We start from the raw sequence: 18474 nt of genomic DNA, 5'->3' as shown, positions 1-18474 counted from the left end.
TGATTTTTTCCCTTTACCAATAGTAAATAGGAAGGTTGCAACAACACTACTCCAACAACGCTAGCCCAAATACATGCAGGTAAGTCTGTAATAAAGTGAAGGCAAGGGTCTACATAAGTACATTGGTTTTATTTATAATTTGAAGCTATTCTAGTTGCAGTTAATCAGTTTGTCTAGAAGATACATTTTGTTTTATTAACATGAATGAGGGATGTGACCTGTCTGCACAGAGGGCCACACTCAATCACATCAGTGGAAAAGAGGAGAAAAATGGTGCAGGGCTCAGGAAAACTTTATTGTCACTAGCCAACAGGCAGCAATGTGTGTAAAGTGCCTTGCCCTTTGTGTATGCCCATCACAGGTGGGGCTTATCTAAAGCTAGAAGAATTTACAGTTCCAGTAGATCACATCTGATTACTGCACAGTACATATGAATAAACTAAAACTTGATAACTAATCATCAAGAAATGAAAATTCTTACTATGAGCCTACACTGCACCCAGTCAAGCTGCAGGTCAGTGTGGAACGTATGGTCTTATTGCTGAGACACTCACATGAGGACCGGAGCTCTGTGTGCACGTGGTCAGCTGCTCAGAGACCATGTGTTTGTGTGACAACATTTTCTTTATTGAGGAAAAACAGCTGCAGTGGGCTCCAGTGTCTGGCAAAAACAGAATCCAACTGAACTGATCCAGGGAGCTGCAGCACCTTCTCTAGCACCATCGGACTGCACGGTCCACGGTCTGAGCTCCACTAGATACTCTTAACTATACGGAATATTCACAGCCACTGGACCAGAGCTGCACCTTGTACAGCCTGAGCCTGGGGTTACTCTAAATAATTAGAGATATTTTGGTTTGAATTTTCAAATTTTAGTTCAAAGTTGCTGTCATCATCTTAAAACTACAGTAGTGCTAACTCAATTGGTTGTGTGTTCATGTCATGAAATAACATGCATGAGATAATAGTTCAAGCTGTTTCCGTTTCGCACATTTATGCAATAGGCCATTCCAAATCCACAGTGATGTTCCGTCCCCTTGTACTTTTTTGCTTTCTTTTTTCCTCTCAAGCTGCCATATTTTGTACCTTGGACCATATATGTTTGGCTAATCCACTTGTCAATCACGCCCATTTGAACTAGGGGAGATTGACCCATGACCACTAGACACATCTTTGTTAGGTTTTAAAGAATTGTTTATTCTGGACCTCAGGCAAGCTTTTTATTACCCACGTGTTGGAGCTCACCCCAGTGAATGAGAAGGTTGCGTCCCTGTGCCTTTGCAGTGAGGCCACAACTTTCACTGTTGTTTTGGCCTACGGGCCGAACAGCAGTGCAGAATAAATGGCCTTCTTAGAGCCCTTGGAAGAGGCACTAGACAGTGTACTGACAGGGGACTCCATTTTTTTTTACTGGAATAGCCCATGTGGCCAATAATAGTGACACCTGGAGAGAAGTGATGGGGAGGAATGGTCTCTGGATTATAAACCCCAGCTGTGTTATGTTATTGGACTTCTGTGCTAGTCATGGTTTGTTCATTACTAAAACAATGTTCAAGCACAAGATTGCCATGATTGACTTTGTTGTTGTCTTTGACCTTCAGCCATGTTTCCTGGACACTCAGGTGAAGAGAGGAGCACAGCTTTCAAATGGTCACTAGTTGTGGGTTGGGTCAGCTGGCAGAGGAGGAAGCCAGAAAGACCTGGCAGACCCAAGTGTATTAGGAATGTCTGGGGTAGCCCACTGTTAGCAAGACCTTCATCTCAAACATAAGAGCTTCTCCCAAATCCCAAGGAGGCTGGTGACACTGAGTCCGAGTGGACCATGTTCTTTAATGCCATTGCCAATACAGCTGCTCACAGCTGTGGTTGTAACGTCTCTGCATATTGCAGGATAACCCAAAAACCCGGGGTGGACGTGGGAAGAAAGAGATGCCGTCAGGCTGAAGAAGGAGTCCTATTTAGTATTGTTGGCTTCTGGAACTTGTGAGGCAGCTGACAGGTACAGGTATAAGTATACCACAGGTTGTACAGTCGGAGAGACAAAAACTTTAGGTTAGGAGGAGTTTGGAGAGACCATGAAGGAGGCCTATTGGTCAGCCTCAGAGACTTTCTGGCAAATCATCTGACACCTCAAGAGGAGGAAGCAGTGCTTTACCAACACTGTTTAAAGTGACCTCGACTGAGGATGTTGTTGGATTGTGAAAGGAATACTTTGAGGATTTCCTAAATTCCACCGTCACATTTTCCGGGGAGTAAGCAGAGGCTGGAGACTCAGAGGCGGACACGTCCATCTCCCTGTCTGTAGTCACTGAGGTGGCTGGTCAGCTCCTTGTTGGCAAGACTCATGGAGTGAATGAGATCCAACCTGAGTACCTTAAATCTCTGGATGTTGTGTCTTGGTTGACATATCTCGAGGACAGTACTTCTGGATTGGCCGATTGGTGTGGTGGTCTCTCTGTTTAAATATGAGGACTGGAGAGTCTGCTCCAACTATAGAGGGATCCTCATCCTTCCTGGTAAGGTTTGTCTATTCCAAGATATTACAGAGGAGAATCTGAACAATAGGCGAAACCTTCATGTCTGCTCTTTATCAGGGGCCAGAGGGTGTCCGGTTTAGAGACCACAGGAGCTCATCTCTGCTGTTCGCAGATGATGATGTCATGATGGCTTCATCAAACCAGGATTTGCAACATGCACTGGGGCAGTTTGCAGCCAGGTGAAAACCACCACCCCTAAATCCAAGGCCATTGTTCTCTGGACTGGAAGAAGGCCCCAGGGAAAAACCCAGGACATGCTGGAGGAACTGTGTCCGAGTGAGGGAAGTGTGGGAGTCCTTGCTTATACTGCTGCCTCAACAACCCATCCCCGGATAAATTGAAGAAGATATATGGATAGTCAATAAATGTATACAGTAGCAGAGGTCGATGTGTCACTGGTATGACTGTGCAGTGTAATAAATCAGTAAAGAATGCCTGTGTTTTTCAGTCTGAGAATGATAGGCATTCACCAAGGAGTATACAGGTTTTACCATTAATATGTACATAATACCTTTTCATTAATGACTGATGTGGGTTAATATCATACTTTTTTAACCAGTAACTAAAATAATATTGATAAAAATCACTGTCTTATTCTTAGCTCATAAATACTGTACTAATAATATATTTTCTGCTAATGCACATTGACAATTAGTGTAGAAAACAAGTTACGTCACAGAATGTAATACATTCTCTGATTGGATGAATGATGTTTCTTGTAACATTAGTCATAAGGGACTATTATAAATATAAGTGTTAGGTTGCAGATGGCCAGGACACCAGTCAGTGATGTAGGTCAGAAAATCCTGCAAATTACAAGATGAACTCAGGAATGCAATTGAACAGGACTGATAGCTACATTGACATACACTCATGCCATAGACTTGATGTGAATGCCTTTGTATTGACGGACAATCCTTCAGCTCTATGTTTTTTATTGAATTTTTGCATTGGTTTGCTATCTTTAATTACAATTTGTGGAAATCTTCTTGTAATCATTTCTATTGTATATTTTCGACAGCTCCACACTCCAACAAACTATCTTATTTTGTCTCTAGCTATTGCTGATTTGCTGGTTGGATTTGTTGTTTTCCCTCTTACAATACAATTCTCCATTAGCTCTTGCCTGTTTGAAAAAGAACTGTTTTGCATTGTTCGCAGTACTTTTGATATCTCCTTGTGTACTTCTTCGATTCTCAACTTGTGTTGTATTTCTATTGATAGATATTACTCTGTCTGCCAGCCTTTGACTTACAGAGCTAAAATAACTGAGAGTGTAGCTTTGGTTATGATATCAGTCAGTTGGACAATTTCAGCTTTTATTGGAATCGGTGTCACAGTAATGAACACAACACCATGTAAGGGAAACTGCTTTCTTGATGTTGTACTTGTAAATATAATAGGTCTTATTTTGGGCTTTTATGCACCAGTGTTTGTAATGTTGTGTATTTATTTTAAGATTTTTCTTGTAGCGCAAAAGCAAGCACGCAGTATCCAAGGAACTCAGAGTGGAGTTAGTAAAATGGAGAAAAAGGCAACCAAGACTTTAGCCACAGTGATGGGAGTATTTCTGTTATGTTGGTTGCCTTTCTATTTTTCTATAACTGTTCTGTCATTTAGCCCTGGTTCCCTCGTGCCCCTGGCCTTCATTGAGCTGCTAAACTGGCTTGCACTGATAAATTCAACCCTCAACCCTTTTATTTATGCTTTTTTCTATAGCTGGTTCAGAGCGGCTTTCAGAATGATCATCTCTGGGAAAATATTCATAGGCGATTTTGCCAATACCAAATTGCAATGAGTCAAGATTTTGTAATTTCATACAAGGAGTGGGTGGTTAAAGGTTGCATTTATTTAGTTAAATGGTACTTGATGCTTTGAGTAAGTTGTACTTTTATTCCTTTATTATTTATCCAATCAAACAGCTAAGTCAACCAGAAAAATATACTTTTATTTTAACTGAATTTTATTAGATTGCTTCAAGAGACATGCAGACATGTTCTTTGGACTTTGAATGGTCTGCTCAGTGGAATTAAAAAACAAAAACAAATAAGACTAGTCTCCACTTGTTCCTTTTAGTTTTTATCATTCAACAAAAATATCAGTACTTTTAGTCAATATGTGTAAAGTGCCTTGCCCTTTGTGTATGCCCATCACAGGTGGGGCTTATCTAAAGCTAGAAGAATTTACAATTCCAGTGGATCACATCTGATTAATGCACTGTACATATGAATACACCAAAATTTGATAACTAATGAACAAGAAAAGAAACGTCTTACCTAGGCCTACACTGCACCCAGTCCCGCTGCAGGTCAGTGTGGAACTTATGGTCTTATTGCTAAGACATTCACATGAGGACCGGAGCTCTGTGTGCACGTGGTCAGCTGCTCAGGGACCATGTGTTTGTGTGACAACTATTTCTTTATTGAGGGAAAAGGGCTGCAGTGTCTAGCAAAAACAAAATCTAACTGAATTGATCCAGGGTGCTGCAGCACCTTCTCTAGCACCACCGGACTGCACGGTCCACGGTCTGAGCTCCACTAGATACTACCCAACAGACCAGAGCGGTGTACAGCCTGAGCCTGGGGTTACTCTAAATAATTTGAGATATTTTGGTTTGAATTTTCAAATTTTAGTTTAAAGTTGCTGTCATCATCTTAAAACTACAGTAGTGCTAACTCAATTGGTTGTGTGTTCATGTCATGAAATAACATGCATGAGATAATAGTTCAAGCTGTTTCTGTTTCGCACATTTATGCAATAGGCCATTCCAAATCCACAGTGATGTTCCGTCCCCTTGTACTTTTTTGCTTTCTTTTTTCCTCTCAAGCTGCCATATTTTGTACCTTGGACCATATATGTTTGGCTAATCCACTTGTCAATCACACCCATTTGAACTCAGGGAGATTCACCCATGACCATCAAACACATCTTTGTTAAGTATTAAAGAATTGCTTATTCTTGACCTCAGGCAAGCTTTTTATTATTCAACATTGGTTAATGAAAATCTGTTCAATGTTTTTAGGCAGCTAAAAAATGAAAAGAAAAATGCATCATTAATACTAAAGAAAATCCACCCTGAAAAAATGTGCCAAATGGCATAAGAACTTGACTTGACAGTGCCTTATGTTGTCCATAGAGCAGTTAATAGAAGACAAGTAAGAACTCCATGACCATCATACAGCTTTGTTTCCTCATGAATGCCTTACATTTTTATTGAGAACAGACAGGTAGCCATTTAAACATCTGAAGAAGGTTGTAAGAATCCTTGCCCCTTCATGAGCTCCAAAGTTTGAATGACCTGCGAAAAGCATACGAGCAGATCATTCATATGGATCATTGTGACTGTAGCTTAAGCAGCTAACAACAAGAATCATAAAGTGGACTGATTACCAACATTTATTTCTGTATGTCAAGATTTTGATGGAACATGCAATCTCAACATGTATAAACAATAATGGAAAACAGGTCCACTTTTCATATAAGTCTGATTGGATGGCAGTTGTTTCGTCAGTGGTGCTTTGAGGATGGTGTCAATAAAATCAGTGCTTCATCCCAGAGGCACAGTGTCCAGTGTGGGGTTTGTTATTAGATGTGATTGTTAGACCAACATAACTAAGAAGATGAATGTATCCCACACTGTGCATAATATCCATCCATGTTTTCAGTTGGATAATTTTACTATTTTGTTGTTCCCTCCTGACCCGTCTGCTGTGTGTGCTCTGGTGTATCTTGTGCTTGGATTGTTGTCGGCAGTAACAGTTTGTGGAAACCTTCTTGTGATAATCTCCATTGTTTATTTCAAGCAGCTGCACATTCCCACAAACTACCTGATCCTGTCTCTGGCTGTGGCAGACCTGCTGGTGGGAGTCATAGTTTTTCCTTTTAGTATGACTCAGACTCTGACCTCCTGTCTCTATGAGGAAAATATATTTTGTAAATTACGGGATTGTTTTGATGTTACTGTCAGTACTTCATCTATTTTGAACTTGTGCTGTATTTCCATTGACAGATATTATGCCATATGTAATCCTCTCACATATAAGAGCACAGTTACTATGCGTGTGGCGGGGGCCATGATCTTCATGAGCTGGACTGTTGCTGCTGTGATCGGTATTGGTATCATCATTGGAGGTCATAGTCAGGGCACATGTGAGGAGAGGTGTCTAGTTGACTTCTTGACCACAGTAGCTGGGTCCATTTTTGCTTTTTTCATGCCTGCATTTATCATGCTCTGTATCTATATCAAGATTTTCTTTGTAGCTCAGAGACAGAGAAACAGCATCCAGATTTCTAATTGTGGTGCAATAAGTAAGACGGAGAGGAAGGCCACTAAAACCCTGGCCATAGTGATGGGGGTTTTCCTCTTATGTATGACTCCATACTTTCTGTGCATTGTTTTTCTGCCTTTCGCCAGTGAAACTCCACCGTTCTCTCTGATCGAAGCTCTCAACTGGCTCACACTGTCCAACTCAATGCTCAATCCTTTTATTTACGCCTTCTTCTACAGCTGGTTCAGGGCTGCCTGTAAAGTCATATTAAGTGGACAAATATTTACAGGCAACTTCACAAGCACAAGACTGATGTGATTTTTCCATAGAGACAAGCAGATGATGCTAAAAGGCAAAGTTACAGGTTAGATCTGTGGAAATGCAGCAAAATTGCATGTTTTTCAATTTATTTTTGAGAATAAACACAATTGTAATTGTATAAATTAATATATAAGTCTACTGCCATACTGTGGAACATTCATGACAAAGCAATGGCATGGAAACAAGCACATGTTGGACCCTCTACCAGAAAAGTTACACAGTACACCTTTAAGTTATGGATAAAACACAAAGAAATGCCAACAACAGCAGAGAATGAAAAGTAAATTTGCCAACAGTGTGAATGGAGCTGTCCAGATCAGGGGTGTCAGACATACGGCCCGGGCGCCAGATACAGACCTTTAATCTGGCCCTATGCGGATTTTCTACTAAAATATTTAAATTATATTTTCTATTAAAATATTGGTAATTTTCTGTGCCACTTAGCAGAGCAGCATCTCCAGCACCTCTGTGCGTGGATGCCTCCCACCAGAACAGCACAAATGAAGACTTGGCTCTTTCCAAACGCTCTTACAGGGCTATCGTCTTGACTGTTGACCATGACACCCTCATCAGCAAAATGTCAAAAATGAGAAAAGTGGAGCCGAGTGCAGGATTTTCCAAGAAAAATTGACTTATTCCTCTTTGCATACAAGTTAATGTTAAACATTGTGTTGAAATTGCATTTTTCTTAGTTTCAGGTTGTTCATAATATAATATTTTGTAAAAGAAAGAGTTCATCAATTAAAAAAGATTTCTGTAACAGATTTGTGTTTCTCTGCACAAATATTTAAACTTATTGCTATTTTTGGGGTATATATGCCATGAGTTTTCTGATCCGGCCTCTTTGGGATCAAAGTAGGTTGGATACGGCCCCCGGACCAAAATGAGTTTAACACCCCTGGTCCAGATGATACAGTGCAATGCACCAGTAAAGAAGAATCTGATTGAGTTTGTCATTCTGAGAATCACGTGCATTCACCAGGAGTGTATACTACATTAGAGTGACTGGTGAGCTACAGAAGTTTATGTTCTCTGTCCCAACTTCAACAGGCCCAATTGGATTTTACATGAGATCATAGGTGAGCAGGTAAATTAATCTGAATTATTTAAATAACATTTTCAAATCACTCAAACACAATCCAGACTCCTAATAATCTGATTGGATGAGTGAGCAGAGATTTTGAGACTGGTGTCTATATAACGTGTTAGCAGGCCCAGTGACTCAGTAAACAGCCCAGAGAAACTGATGACATTTGACTATAGCAATAGAATCGTGTTGATATATTTATTATAAGGAGCGTTCATCCGCAAGTGACAATGAATGTTGTTTATACAGTGCATAATATCCATCCATGTTTTCAGTTGGATAATTTTACTATTTTGTTGTTCCCTCCTGACCCGTCTGCTGTGTGTGCTCTGGTGTATCTTGTGCTTGGATTGTTGTCGGCAGTAACAGTTTGTGGAAATCTTCTTGTGATAATCTCCATTGTTTATTTCAAGCAGCTGCACATTCCCACAAACTACCTGATCCTGTCTCTGGCTGTGGCAGACCTGCTGGTGGGAGTCGTAGTTTTTCCTGTTAGTATGACTCAGACTGTGACCTCTTGTCTCTATGATGAAAATATCTTTTGTAAATTACGGGATTGTTTTGATGCAACTCTGTGTGCTTCATCTATTTTGAACTTGTGCTGTATTTCCATTGACAGATATTATGCCATATGTAAACCTCTCACATATAAGAGTATAGTTACTGTGCGTGTGACTGGGGTCATGATCTTCATGTGCTGGAGTTTATCTGCTATGATTGCTATTGGTATTGTCATTGGTGGATACAGCCAGGGAACATGTGAAAAAACCTGCACTGTGAATGTGGTTTTGTCTAATGTCTCTGGGCCTGTATTTGCTTTTTTCATGCCTGCATTAATAATGATTTGTATCTATCTTAAAATTTTCTTTGTTGCTCAGAGACAGAGAAACAGCATCCAGATTTCTAAATGTGGTGCAATAAGTAAGACAGAGAGGAAGGCCACTAAAACCCTGGCCATAGTGATGGGAGTTTTCCTCTTATGTATGACTCCATACTTTCTGTGCATTGTTTTTCTCCCTTTAGCCAGTGAAACTCCACCGTTCTCTCTGATCGAAGCTCTCAACTGGCTCACATTGTCCAACTCAATGCTCAATCCTTTTATTTACGCCTTCTTCTACAGCTGGTTCCAGGCTGCCTGTAAAGTCATATTAAGTGGACAAATATTTACAGGCAACTTCACAAGCACAAGACTGATGTGATTATTGAAGGTATCTTGTTTTTACAGTTTTTTTTTTTTAAACAGCTCACACAGAATCCCTAACAGGTTTATAGTTTACCAAAACAAAATCTTGGCTCAACAAAAAGCAGTTTTACATTCAGAACTGATAAGTCATGCTCCAAAAGCAAGCTTTACCATACAAAACTCAGAAAATACTTTTTTTTTTTTGCCCCAAACCGGACGATATATTCAAACATTCTTGTAAAAAATATATAATTTTGATAAATTGGCACACTGGATTTTACAGTATTTTACTGTATCCAAATACCTATGTTTAAGAAAACTCAGATATGTTAGAATAGCAAATGCATCAAAACATTTTTGCCATATATAATGTGTTCTTTAAAATCAGAAAATACATTTACACCAGATCACACTGGTTAAACGGTATACTGTGTGTATGATGTCTCTAATCATACAGTCTGTGCTCTGCTGAGACCCTTCTCCCTCTTTGACATGTGTGTGAAATCCTTTGTTGTTAGATTTTAGGTGCACAAAATTGTTTTCTGCTGCAAATTGTTTTCTCTTGTTCTGTTTGAGTTTCTGTATTGAAAGTAACAGTTTGGGCCATTGTCCTTTATCACATGTGAACAGGACTGTAGTGCTGAAAAAACAAGATGAATTCACTGATCATGTGTGTTTGTAAATGAAAGCTGCATTGTGTGTTCTGAGAAAGAGCTGTACCAAATGATGTGACCACCTTGTGCCTCCATTCAGATATATGTTTAAATCAAAATAAACCACCTTTCAAATAATGTGTTCAAATGACTGGGAAAAAAAGTAAAATGTGCATTTACACTATTAACCTGTGCATTCTTTATCCCTATTTGAAAAAATAAAGACATAATTTACCAGAGTCAAAACCAATGTAATCTAACACTGTAGTCAAGATTAAGACACTTCAGATAAAGCATTACAACGAGGGCAAAATATCTGTTATTATTTACATAAAGGTGAATGACCAGTGTATAAAAAGACAATATTCCTGTTTCTGTTTTCCTAAAATTCAACCCACCCACACTTCAATAGGGGGCATTTTGCTTCTGTTGGGTATTGCTAACACATAAGATATTTAGATCACCATGTTATCTTTTATTGTTTTGAAAATGCTAAATTCACTGAAAACAAAGCATTATCATGTTTTATAAGTTTCACTTTTGTCTTTGTTGATCTTAATCAAAAGTCCGTCCCCTAATAAAACTACTGCACACTGCATCAGATTTTAGGGTAAGGAGGGCTTAAATAGGGTCCTGGAAAGTTTGTTAAATACTCAAGCATGCATTGATGACACAATAAGTTTAAACCCTCCTTCCAAACTTCAACAGGCCCTATTGGGTTTTACAAGCACAAATAATTTTATAGGAATAAAAAATACATGAAGCAGAATTATTGAATAAAATTTTCAAACCACGTCAGGTCTCATCCCATAGATTCAGAAACACAATCCAGACTCCTAATAATCTGATTGGATGAGTGAGCAGAGATTTTGAGACGGGTGTCTATATAACGTGTTAACAGGCCCAGTGACTGAGTGAGAAACTGATGCCATTTGACTGTAGCAACAGACTTGTATTAATATTTGTTATAAGGAGCTTTCAATCACAAGTGACAATGAATGTTGTTTATACTGTGCGTAGTATCCATCCATGTTTTCAGTTGGATAATTTTACTATTTTGTTGTTCCCTCCTGACCCGTCTGCTGTGTGTGCTCTGGTGTATCTTGTGCTTGGATTGTTGTCGGCAGTAACAGTTTGTGGAAACCTTCTTGTGATAATCTCCATTGTTTATTTCAAGCAGCTGCACATTCCCACAAACTACCTGATCCTGTCTCTGGCTGTGGCAGACCTGCTGGTGGGAGTTGTAGTTTTTCCTTTTAGCATGGCTCAGACTGTGACCTCCTGTCTCTATGAGGAAAATATCTTTTGTAAAATACGAGATTGGTTTGATATCACTCTAAGTACTTCATCTATTTTGAACTTGTGCTGTATTTCCATTGACAGATATTATGCCATATGTAATCCTCTCACATATAAGAGCATAGTTACTGTGCGTGTGACTGGGGTCATGAATCTTCATGACTTGGAGTCTCGCGGTTATGATTGGTATTGGTATTGTCATTAGTGGATACAGCCAGGGAACCTGTGAAAAAACCTGCACTGTGAATGTTGTTCTTTCTAATGTCTCAGGGCCTTTCTTTTCATTTTTTATGCCTGCTGTTATAATGCTGTGCATTTACACTAAGATCTTCTTTGTAGCTCAGAGACAGAGAAACAGCATCCAAGTTTCTAAATGTGGTGCGATAAGTAAGACAGAGAGGAAGGCCACTAAAACCCTGGCCATAGTGATGGGAGTTTTCCTCTTATGTATGACTCCATACTTCCTATGCATTGTTTTTCTCCCTTTCGCCAGTGAAACTCCACCGTTCTCTCTGATCGAAGCTCTCAACTGGCTCACATTGTCCAACTCAATGCTCAATCCTTTTATTTACGCCTTCTTCTACAGCTGGTTCAGGTCTGCCTGTAAAGTCATATTAAGAGGACAAATATTCACAGGCAACTTTGCCAACATTAAACTCGTGTGATTTATTTTATTTTTTTCCCATGAAGCATTTGCTTAAAATAAAATCAAGGAATTGATCATGTCTGTTACAAGAAACTTAAATAAAGGGATTATCCAGTTCATGGAAATGGGCTCTGTGGCCTTTGAACATGCACAGTGTTTGTTAGTCTTTTTTCTAGAGATCTTGTGATTTCTATTTTTTAAGTAGATTTGCACAATGTCCCCTTCAAAAGAATAAAGGTTCAGTGACATTACATGAATGTGATATTGAGATTTCCACACGCTAAAACTAAAGAATAGCAATAGACTGTACTTGTTGTAGTAGGTGTATGAAAATTAACTTATACATTGTGAATAACTTTTTCTAAACTAATTAGTCACTTGATACCAACCAATTTACATAAATATTATGATTGGATAAGATATGTTCTGTCCTTGTGGGCGTGGAAAAAAAAAAAAAAAACACCTGATAAAACGTACTTATGCTTTGAGAGTCAACATAGAGACATACAACGTCATGTTGGCTATGCTTCAAGATTATTTTTGAATTGTATGTTTTAGATATGAACTGGACGTACTCTGACACCCATCCTTGTTTTGAATTATATAATACAACTTATATTTTTCTCCACAACCCTTCAATATTATGTGTTTTTATATATATAATACTTTCCTGTTTAAGCCTAGCAACAGTTTGTGGAAACCTTCTTGTGATAATCTCCATTGTTTATTTCAAGCAGCTGCACATTCCCACAAACTACCTGATCCTGTCTCTGGCTGTGGCAGACCTGCTGGTGGGAGTTATAGTTTTTCCTTTTAGCATGGCTCAGACTCTGACCTCATGTCTCTATAAGGAAAATGTATTTTGTAAAATACGAGATTGGTTTGATATCACTCTAAGTACTTCATCTATTTTGAACTTGTGCTGTATTTCCATTGACAGATATTATGCCATATGTAATCCTCTCACATATAAGAATACAGTAACAGGACGTGCGGCTGGGGTCATGATTTTTATGACTTGGAGTGTTGCTGTTATGATTGGTACTAGTATACTGAGTGGAGGAAACAATCAGGTAGCATGCACAGAGACATGTCTTGTTGATATAGTTTTAACTAACATAACAGGGCCTATATTTGCTTTTTTCATGCCTGCATTAATAATGATTTGTATCTATCTTAAAATTTTCTTTGTAGCTCAGAGACAGAGAAACAGCATCCAGATTTCTAAATGTGGTGTGATAAGTAAGACAGAGAGGAAGGCCACTAAAACCCTGGCCATAGTGATGGGGGTTTTCCTCTTATGTATGACTCCATACTTTCTGTGCATTATTTTTCTGCCTTTCGCCAGTGAAACTCCACCGTTCTCTCTGATCGAAGCTCTCAACTGGCTCACACTGTCCAACTCAATGCTCAATCCTTTTATTTACGCCTTCTTCTACAGCTGGTTCAGGTCTGCCTGCAAAATGATTGTATTTGGAGAAATATTCAAAAGTAACCTAGCAAATACAAAACTGATGGGATGATTCTAGTGTCTTCCACTTCACCAGGTCTGCATACCAACTAAACTTCAATGAGTTATACTGTTTGAAGTGTAAATAAAATAACATGAAAAAGTAATGTTGAATATAAATTATGTTGTGTTGAGTTTTTAATCTAACAGGAATATTTTCATTGTAAGCAAATCAAACACCTGTTGACATTTACAACAAGGGTTTCCAGAAAAGCCATCAACTAATTCCAGTGTATTACTTACTTAAGGGGTGGGAAGAAGAGACCAGGTCAATGCCATATTTTGCTTTTATCAGAAAAGGAGTCATTGGGGATACTCTGCTTTAGGAGGCAAAATGTCCCAGTTTTGTCCAGGTGCTGCTTAATTTTTTCTGATGCATTTGCAGCCATTGCTAAACAATTAAAGCATACTTATAGTATGTGGGAAGAAACATGCAAAGGCCCGGGCAGCTCGAGAGTTGAACCCAGAACCTTCTTGCTGTGAATTGTAGATATAATTTATGCTTGGTGATGTATACTATCATCAAGTAAGTTATTGATCTAATTTATGACTGTGCTGCAATAATTTCTAGACTTTAACACCCAATTTAAACCAAAGCAGATACAGTGTGTAAGTGCAGCATACTCCTGTAGGAATTACTTTTAATATTAATCAATCAGACATTCTACACCATGTTACATGTGCATGTAAAATGATATGTTTTACTCAGTGTCATTTCAGTGTCACCAGAGCAACTGTAGACTTTTCAGCAGGGGAAATCCATGGGGTCAAAATAAACTGCTGATTCCCTTTCAAAATAAGTTCTCCAAAAACATAGGAGTCACTTAAACAACGTGCATTGCATCCAGGACCTTAGAAAATGGACAACGAAATATTTTTGTCAATGTGGAGAAATACAATTTTCTTCACAATGTAAATTTTAGAAGTACCCAATTTTACAAGGACAACTTAAGCCTGAAAAGTGCAAACCAAACTTATGCAAATGAAAACATTGTCTCTCTCAGTTTTAAAATCTTCTTCATCTGTCTAATATTTAATAAGTAAGCAATACAGATAGTTTGTAGTAAAGCTGTGTAACATCAGTGTAACACAAGGAGCATATCTCAAATAAAAAGAGGATGGGCCAAGAACTGACCCCTGTGGAACACTGTATGAGTGGCATGGACATTAGCATTCTTGACACATACTGTCCAACCTGATAGATTTGACTGGATTATAGTACAGAGAGGAAAGTGAGAGTAATGACCTTGCTATAAAAATAAGAACTGAACCACTGTAATTTCAGTTCAGTGGGACAGTTTGTCCTCATGGCTAATGGAGTAGCTGTGTGCTTTTGTAGCTACCTGGCTCACACACTGAGCACCATGCAGCCATGTGCCAGGACACAAGTAAGGGACTAGTACATTTTTATATGAGTTTATTTTTCCAGTATTCATGGAGACTGTGCATGAGGCTAGCTAGGTAAGGATCTAGCTCTTAATTTTGCTGCAGTTTTTTTTTACACCATATATGGCAGCAAATGTGGCAGAAGACCTTCCTGAGGAAATATTCCAAGACCATCCAGAGAAAATATATTGAGTAAAAGAAGGAGGCCTTTTCGGTTGTGTTCATCTGGTTCTCCCCTGATGATGCTGTGATACTGCAGGATACAGAGTAGGGATAGAGGCTGTTGATTTCCTCAAACTGCCTTAACAGAGGATCTGCTGACCCTACCTGACTTTATGTTCTGTGCGACTGAGAAGTGCGGTGTAAATGTTGCAGCAAAACTGCAACATTTTGCTGCAGCAAAACTTGATTTTTTTTTCTCAGGATGAATAAAGTATCTCTCTCTAATATGAAGTAAATGATGTAAGATAAATCTGAATGGTATGGAGTAAGAAAGCTGTCAAAAATATTTGTGCGCATAAAATAGAAATCCGTGCGTATTTGGGAAATCCGTGCATATTTGGCTGTAGTTGCGCATAAAATAAATATTTGTAAACTCTCAAATGAGTCCAGTCGTACATAAAATATATTGTGTGTATTTTATCCATCAGAATACGACGAATGCCACCAAAAGTTCCTCGGGACGCTGAAATGTCCCAGTTTACACCAAACACTACCAAACTGTCCTGGTTACAGACGTCACAGCTAATGAAATGTTACATATTACAGTTTAATGCAGCTTCCAGCATCAATTAATGTTCGTGTTTACAGGCAACACCTTGGTATGTTTACAGTATTTACCGGTAAGTTTAACGTCACCGTGACGTGGATGGATTTGCTCATTATAACCCATTATAACTCATGTATAACCCATTGTCTGAAATGCAGCTGAGATGAAGACTGGCTGATGCTCGCTGTGGCTGTAGTCGTGAATGTTTTAATCTAAACATACAGAGAACCTGATATTTGTTAATTAGCCCTGGGAGAACATTACGTCGGATGTTCGCCAACTGGCTCCACTATGTTATCTAACATATAGGTGCAATTTCCCGTTCAAAGGAGGTGTTTCTACACAATATTATACAGCAGCGTTCGGTTCCCGAATTCAAGACATTTTTACAATAGATTTTAATTAACCCACTTGTTGGTCGTTGTTGTAGCTTCTTGTGCTATTACTCTGTTTTTACCCTCTGCTACAAACTTGAGCATGCGCAGTCTTGATCTTGATTGATGTTTCTTCTGCTTGATGAATAATGTCTGTGAAGTGATGACGTATTTTTGACAGTAAAGTTCTGTCTGTGAATTCGTATTCGTACTGATGAAAGCGTAATCGTAAATTTTCATTTGGTGATTGTAATTCATGACGTCGTAATTTTTCAATTCGTATTCTGATGGATAAAATACACACAGTATATTTTATGTACGACTGGACTCATTTGAGAGTTTACAAATATTTATTTTATGCGCAACTACAGCCAAATATGCACGGATTTCCCAAATACGCACGGATTTCTATTTTATGCGCACAAATATTTTTGACAGCTTTCTTACTCCATAGAATGGCAACTAACTTTGCCAGAACCATAGACAAGAACCTTAGACTGTGCTTATGATGTGGTCCTGAGCTGGCTTTTTGACAACATGACCACTTATAATTGAGAGATTAACAACTGGCATAGCAAGAATGTTGAAAAGATTCACTTCAGTGGAAAATTGTATGTTTAATTACTTAATAACTGACTTCATTATGTTCTAGTAGTGTCTACTACTGTATTGCTCTGTTGCAGAGGCGGAGGGAGCACAGAGTAGTGCGGTGCTTAGGGACTTGCATAACTTTCACACCTGTAATAAGTGCATTGGGACCATCATGACAGATAAACAGCAAATGCTTTTGTCTTCTTGTTTGTTGTAGTCAAAAGCATTAGACTAGATTGGTCAAAAAAAGTTATTTAAATTCACTGAATGTCTAAGGGGTTCCTTGGTTACAATAATATTAAATAATCTAAATATTCTTTTAAATGAACTCAGTTTTGATAAAGTCCTTACAAACTCTTCAAAAGGAAGAAATCATTTGCCTGGATCTCATGAATAAGGACTGGTTTTCATCAGAGTACCACACATATATAGTACAGTATATACATACCACACAATGGTATATACATATCACACTTAATTTGCACATACACAATTTTCATGACCTGTGGCCAGACAAAGTTCTGGGTTCTCTGCTCTGCCCATTTCTCTGTGTACAGGCCAGACTGACAGTTACCATCACAATCCGTGTATCATTCGTTCATTCGTTTTTCAATATAAAACCAAAAATAAGAAAACGAAAAAACAACAGTTTTCTTCGTTATTTGTCTCCAAAACCAAAATAAAAAAAACGGATAACGATTCGTTTTTTCAGTTTTCGATTTTGTGTTTAAATGAAGAATGGAAAAAACGGATAACGGCCGTTTCCCGTTTACGTGACTTCCGTGACTGCGATGCCGAACTTTTGCACCGGGGACGGACTGAACCGGAACTGATCCAGGTCCGAGACCAGAACGGGACTGAGACCGAGACCAGAGCGAGACTGAGACCGAGACTGAGACCGAGACCAGAGCGGGACTGAGACCGGAACCAGAGCGGGACTGAGACCGGAACCAGACTAGGACCAGAGCGTCACTGAGACCGGGACCAGACCGGGACCAGGGCGGACTCCGAGCTTTGACTCCGAGCCTCAGCTTCGAGCTCTGGCCCTGCTGTGGGCTCCGAGCCTCCGGTCTGGTCCCGGTCTGGTCCTGGTCTTGTCTCGGTCTTGGTCTCAGGCCCGCTCTGGTCCCGGTCTGGTCCCGGACCTGGTCCATTTGAACCAAAAGCTCTTAGTTCGATTCATTTTCATTGGTGTGAATGCATCAGTCAGAGGCTTTGCACCACCTCGGAACCAGCCGCGGTTCTTGAGCACAGAGGACCAGAGCAGCTCTGTCCTGGTCTCAGTCCTGCTCTGGTCTCGGTCTGGTCTCGGACCTGGATCCGTCCTGATTCAGTCCGTATGCGGTGAGACTGGGACCAGAGCGGGACCAGAGCGGGCCTGAGACCGAGACCGAGACAAGACCGGGACCAGACCGGAGGCTCAGAGCCCACGGCAGGGCCGGAGCTCGAAGCTGAGGCTCGGACCCCGTGGAGGCTCGGAGTCAAAGCTCGGAGTCCGCCCTGGTCCCGGTCTGGTCCCGGTCTCAGTCCCGCTCTGGTCCCGGTCTCAGTCCCGCTCTGGTCCCGGTCTGGTCCCGGTCTGGTCCCGGTCTCAGTCCCATGTCTCAGTCCCGCTCTGGTCTCGGACCTGGATCAGTTCCGGTTCAGTCCGTATGCTGTGCAAAAGTCCGGCATGCAGTCACGGAAGTCACGTAAACGGGAAACGGCCGTTATCTGTTTTTTCCATTCTTCATTTAAACACAAAATCGAAAACTGAAAAAAACGAATCGTTATCCGTTTTTTCATTTTGGTTTTGGAGACAAATAACGAAGAAAACTGTTGTTTTTTCGTTTTCTTATTTTTGGTTTTAT

The 18474-nt window shown here is 39.7% G+C and overlaps 5 protein-coding genes across 5 annotated transcripts; all 5 read left to right on the top strand.

The window, feature by feature from the left end:
• The first annotated feature begins 3357 nt into the window (after positions 1–3357).
• Positions 3358–4335, top strand: LOC110154858 (trace amine-associated receptor 1-like). Its single transcript, XM_055149275.1, has 2 exons — positions 3358–3685; positions 3758–4335. Exons 1-2 carry the CDS (start codon positions 3358–3360, stop codon positions 4333–4335), a joined length of 906 nt encoding a protein of 301 aa, XP_055005250.1.
• A 318-nt stretch (positions 4336–4653) lies between these two features.
• Positions 4654–7123, top strand: LOC110159910 (trace amine-associated receptor 1-like). The gene is made up of 3 exons (XM_055149274.1): positions 4654–4693; positions 6291–6470; positions 6543–7123. The coding sequence occupies exons 1-3, from the start codon at positions 4654–4656 to the stop codon at positions 7121–7123; spliced, it is 801 nt and encodes a 266-aa protein (XP_055005249.1).
• Positions 7124–8443: 1320 nt separating this feature from the next.
• LOC110159806 (trace amine-associated receptor 1-like) lies at positions 8444–9412 on the top strand. Its single transcript, XM_055149273.1, has 2 exons — positions 8444–8756; positions 8829–9412. Exons 1-2 carry the CDS (start codon positions 8444–8446, stop codon positions 9410–9412), a joined length of 897 nt encoding a protein of 298 aa, XP_055005248.1.
• A 1562-nt stretch (positions 9413–10974) lies between these two features.
• LOC110154920 (trace amine-associated receptor 1-like) lies at positions 10975–12013 on the top strand. Its single transcript, XM_020918971.2, is given in 2 exon segments — positions 10975–11499; positions 11501–12013. Coding segments are annotated over 2 exon segments (1038 nt in total).
• Positions 12014–12140: 127 nt separating this feature from the next.
• Positions 12141–13517, top strand: LOC110154930 (trace amine-associated receptor 4-like). The gene is made up of 2 exons (XM_020918983.2): positions 12141–12149; positions 12528–13517. Exons 1-2 carry the CDS (start codon positions 12141–12143, stop codon positions 13515–13517), a joined length of 999 nt encoding a protein of 332 aa, XP_020774642.2.
• The last annotated feature ends 4957 nt before the right edge of the window (positions 13518–18474 follow it).

The sequence above is a fragment of the Boleophthalmus pectinirostris genome, unplaced genomic scaffold, assembly GCF_026225935.1.
Source record: "Boleophthalmus pectinirostris isolate CB_2022bp ecotype Guang Dong unplaced genomic scaffold, ASM2622593v1 HiC_scaffold_13, whole genome shotgun sequence".
Classification (NCBI taxonomy): domain Eukaryota; kingdom Metazoa; phylum Chordata; class Actinopteri; order Gobiiformes; family Gobiidae; genus Boleophthalmus; species Boleophthalmus pectinirostris.
This window is presented reverse-complemented; position numbering and strand designations above follow the sequence as displayed.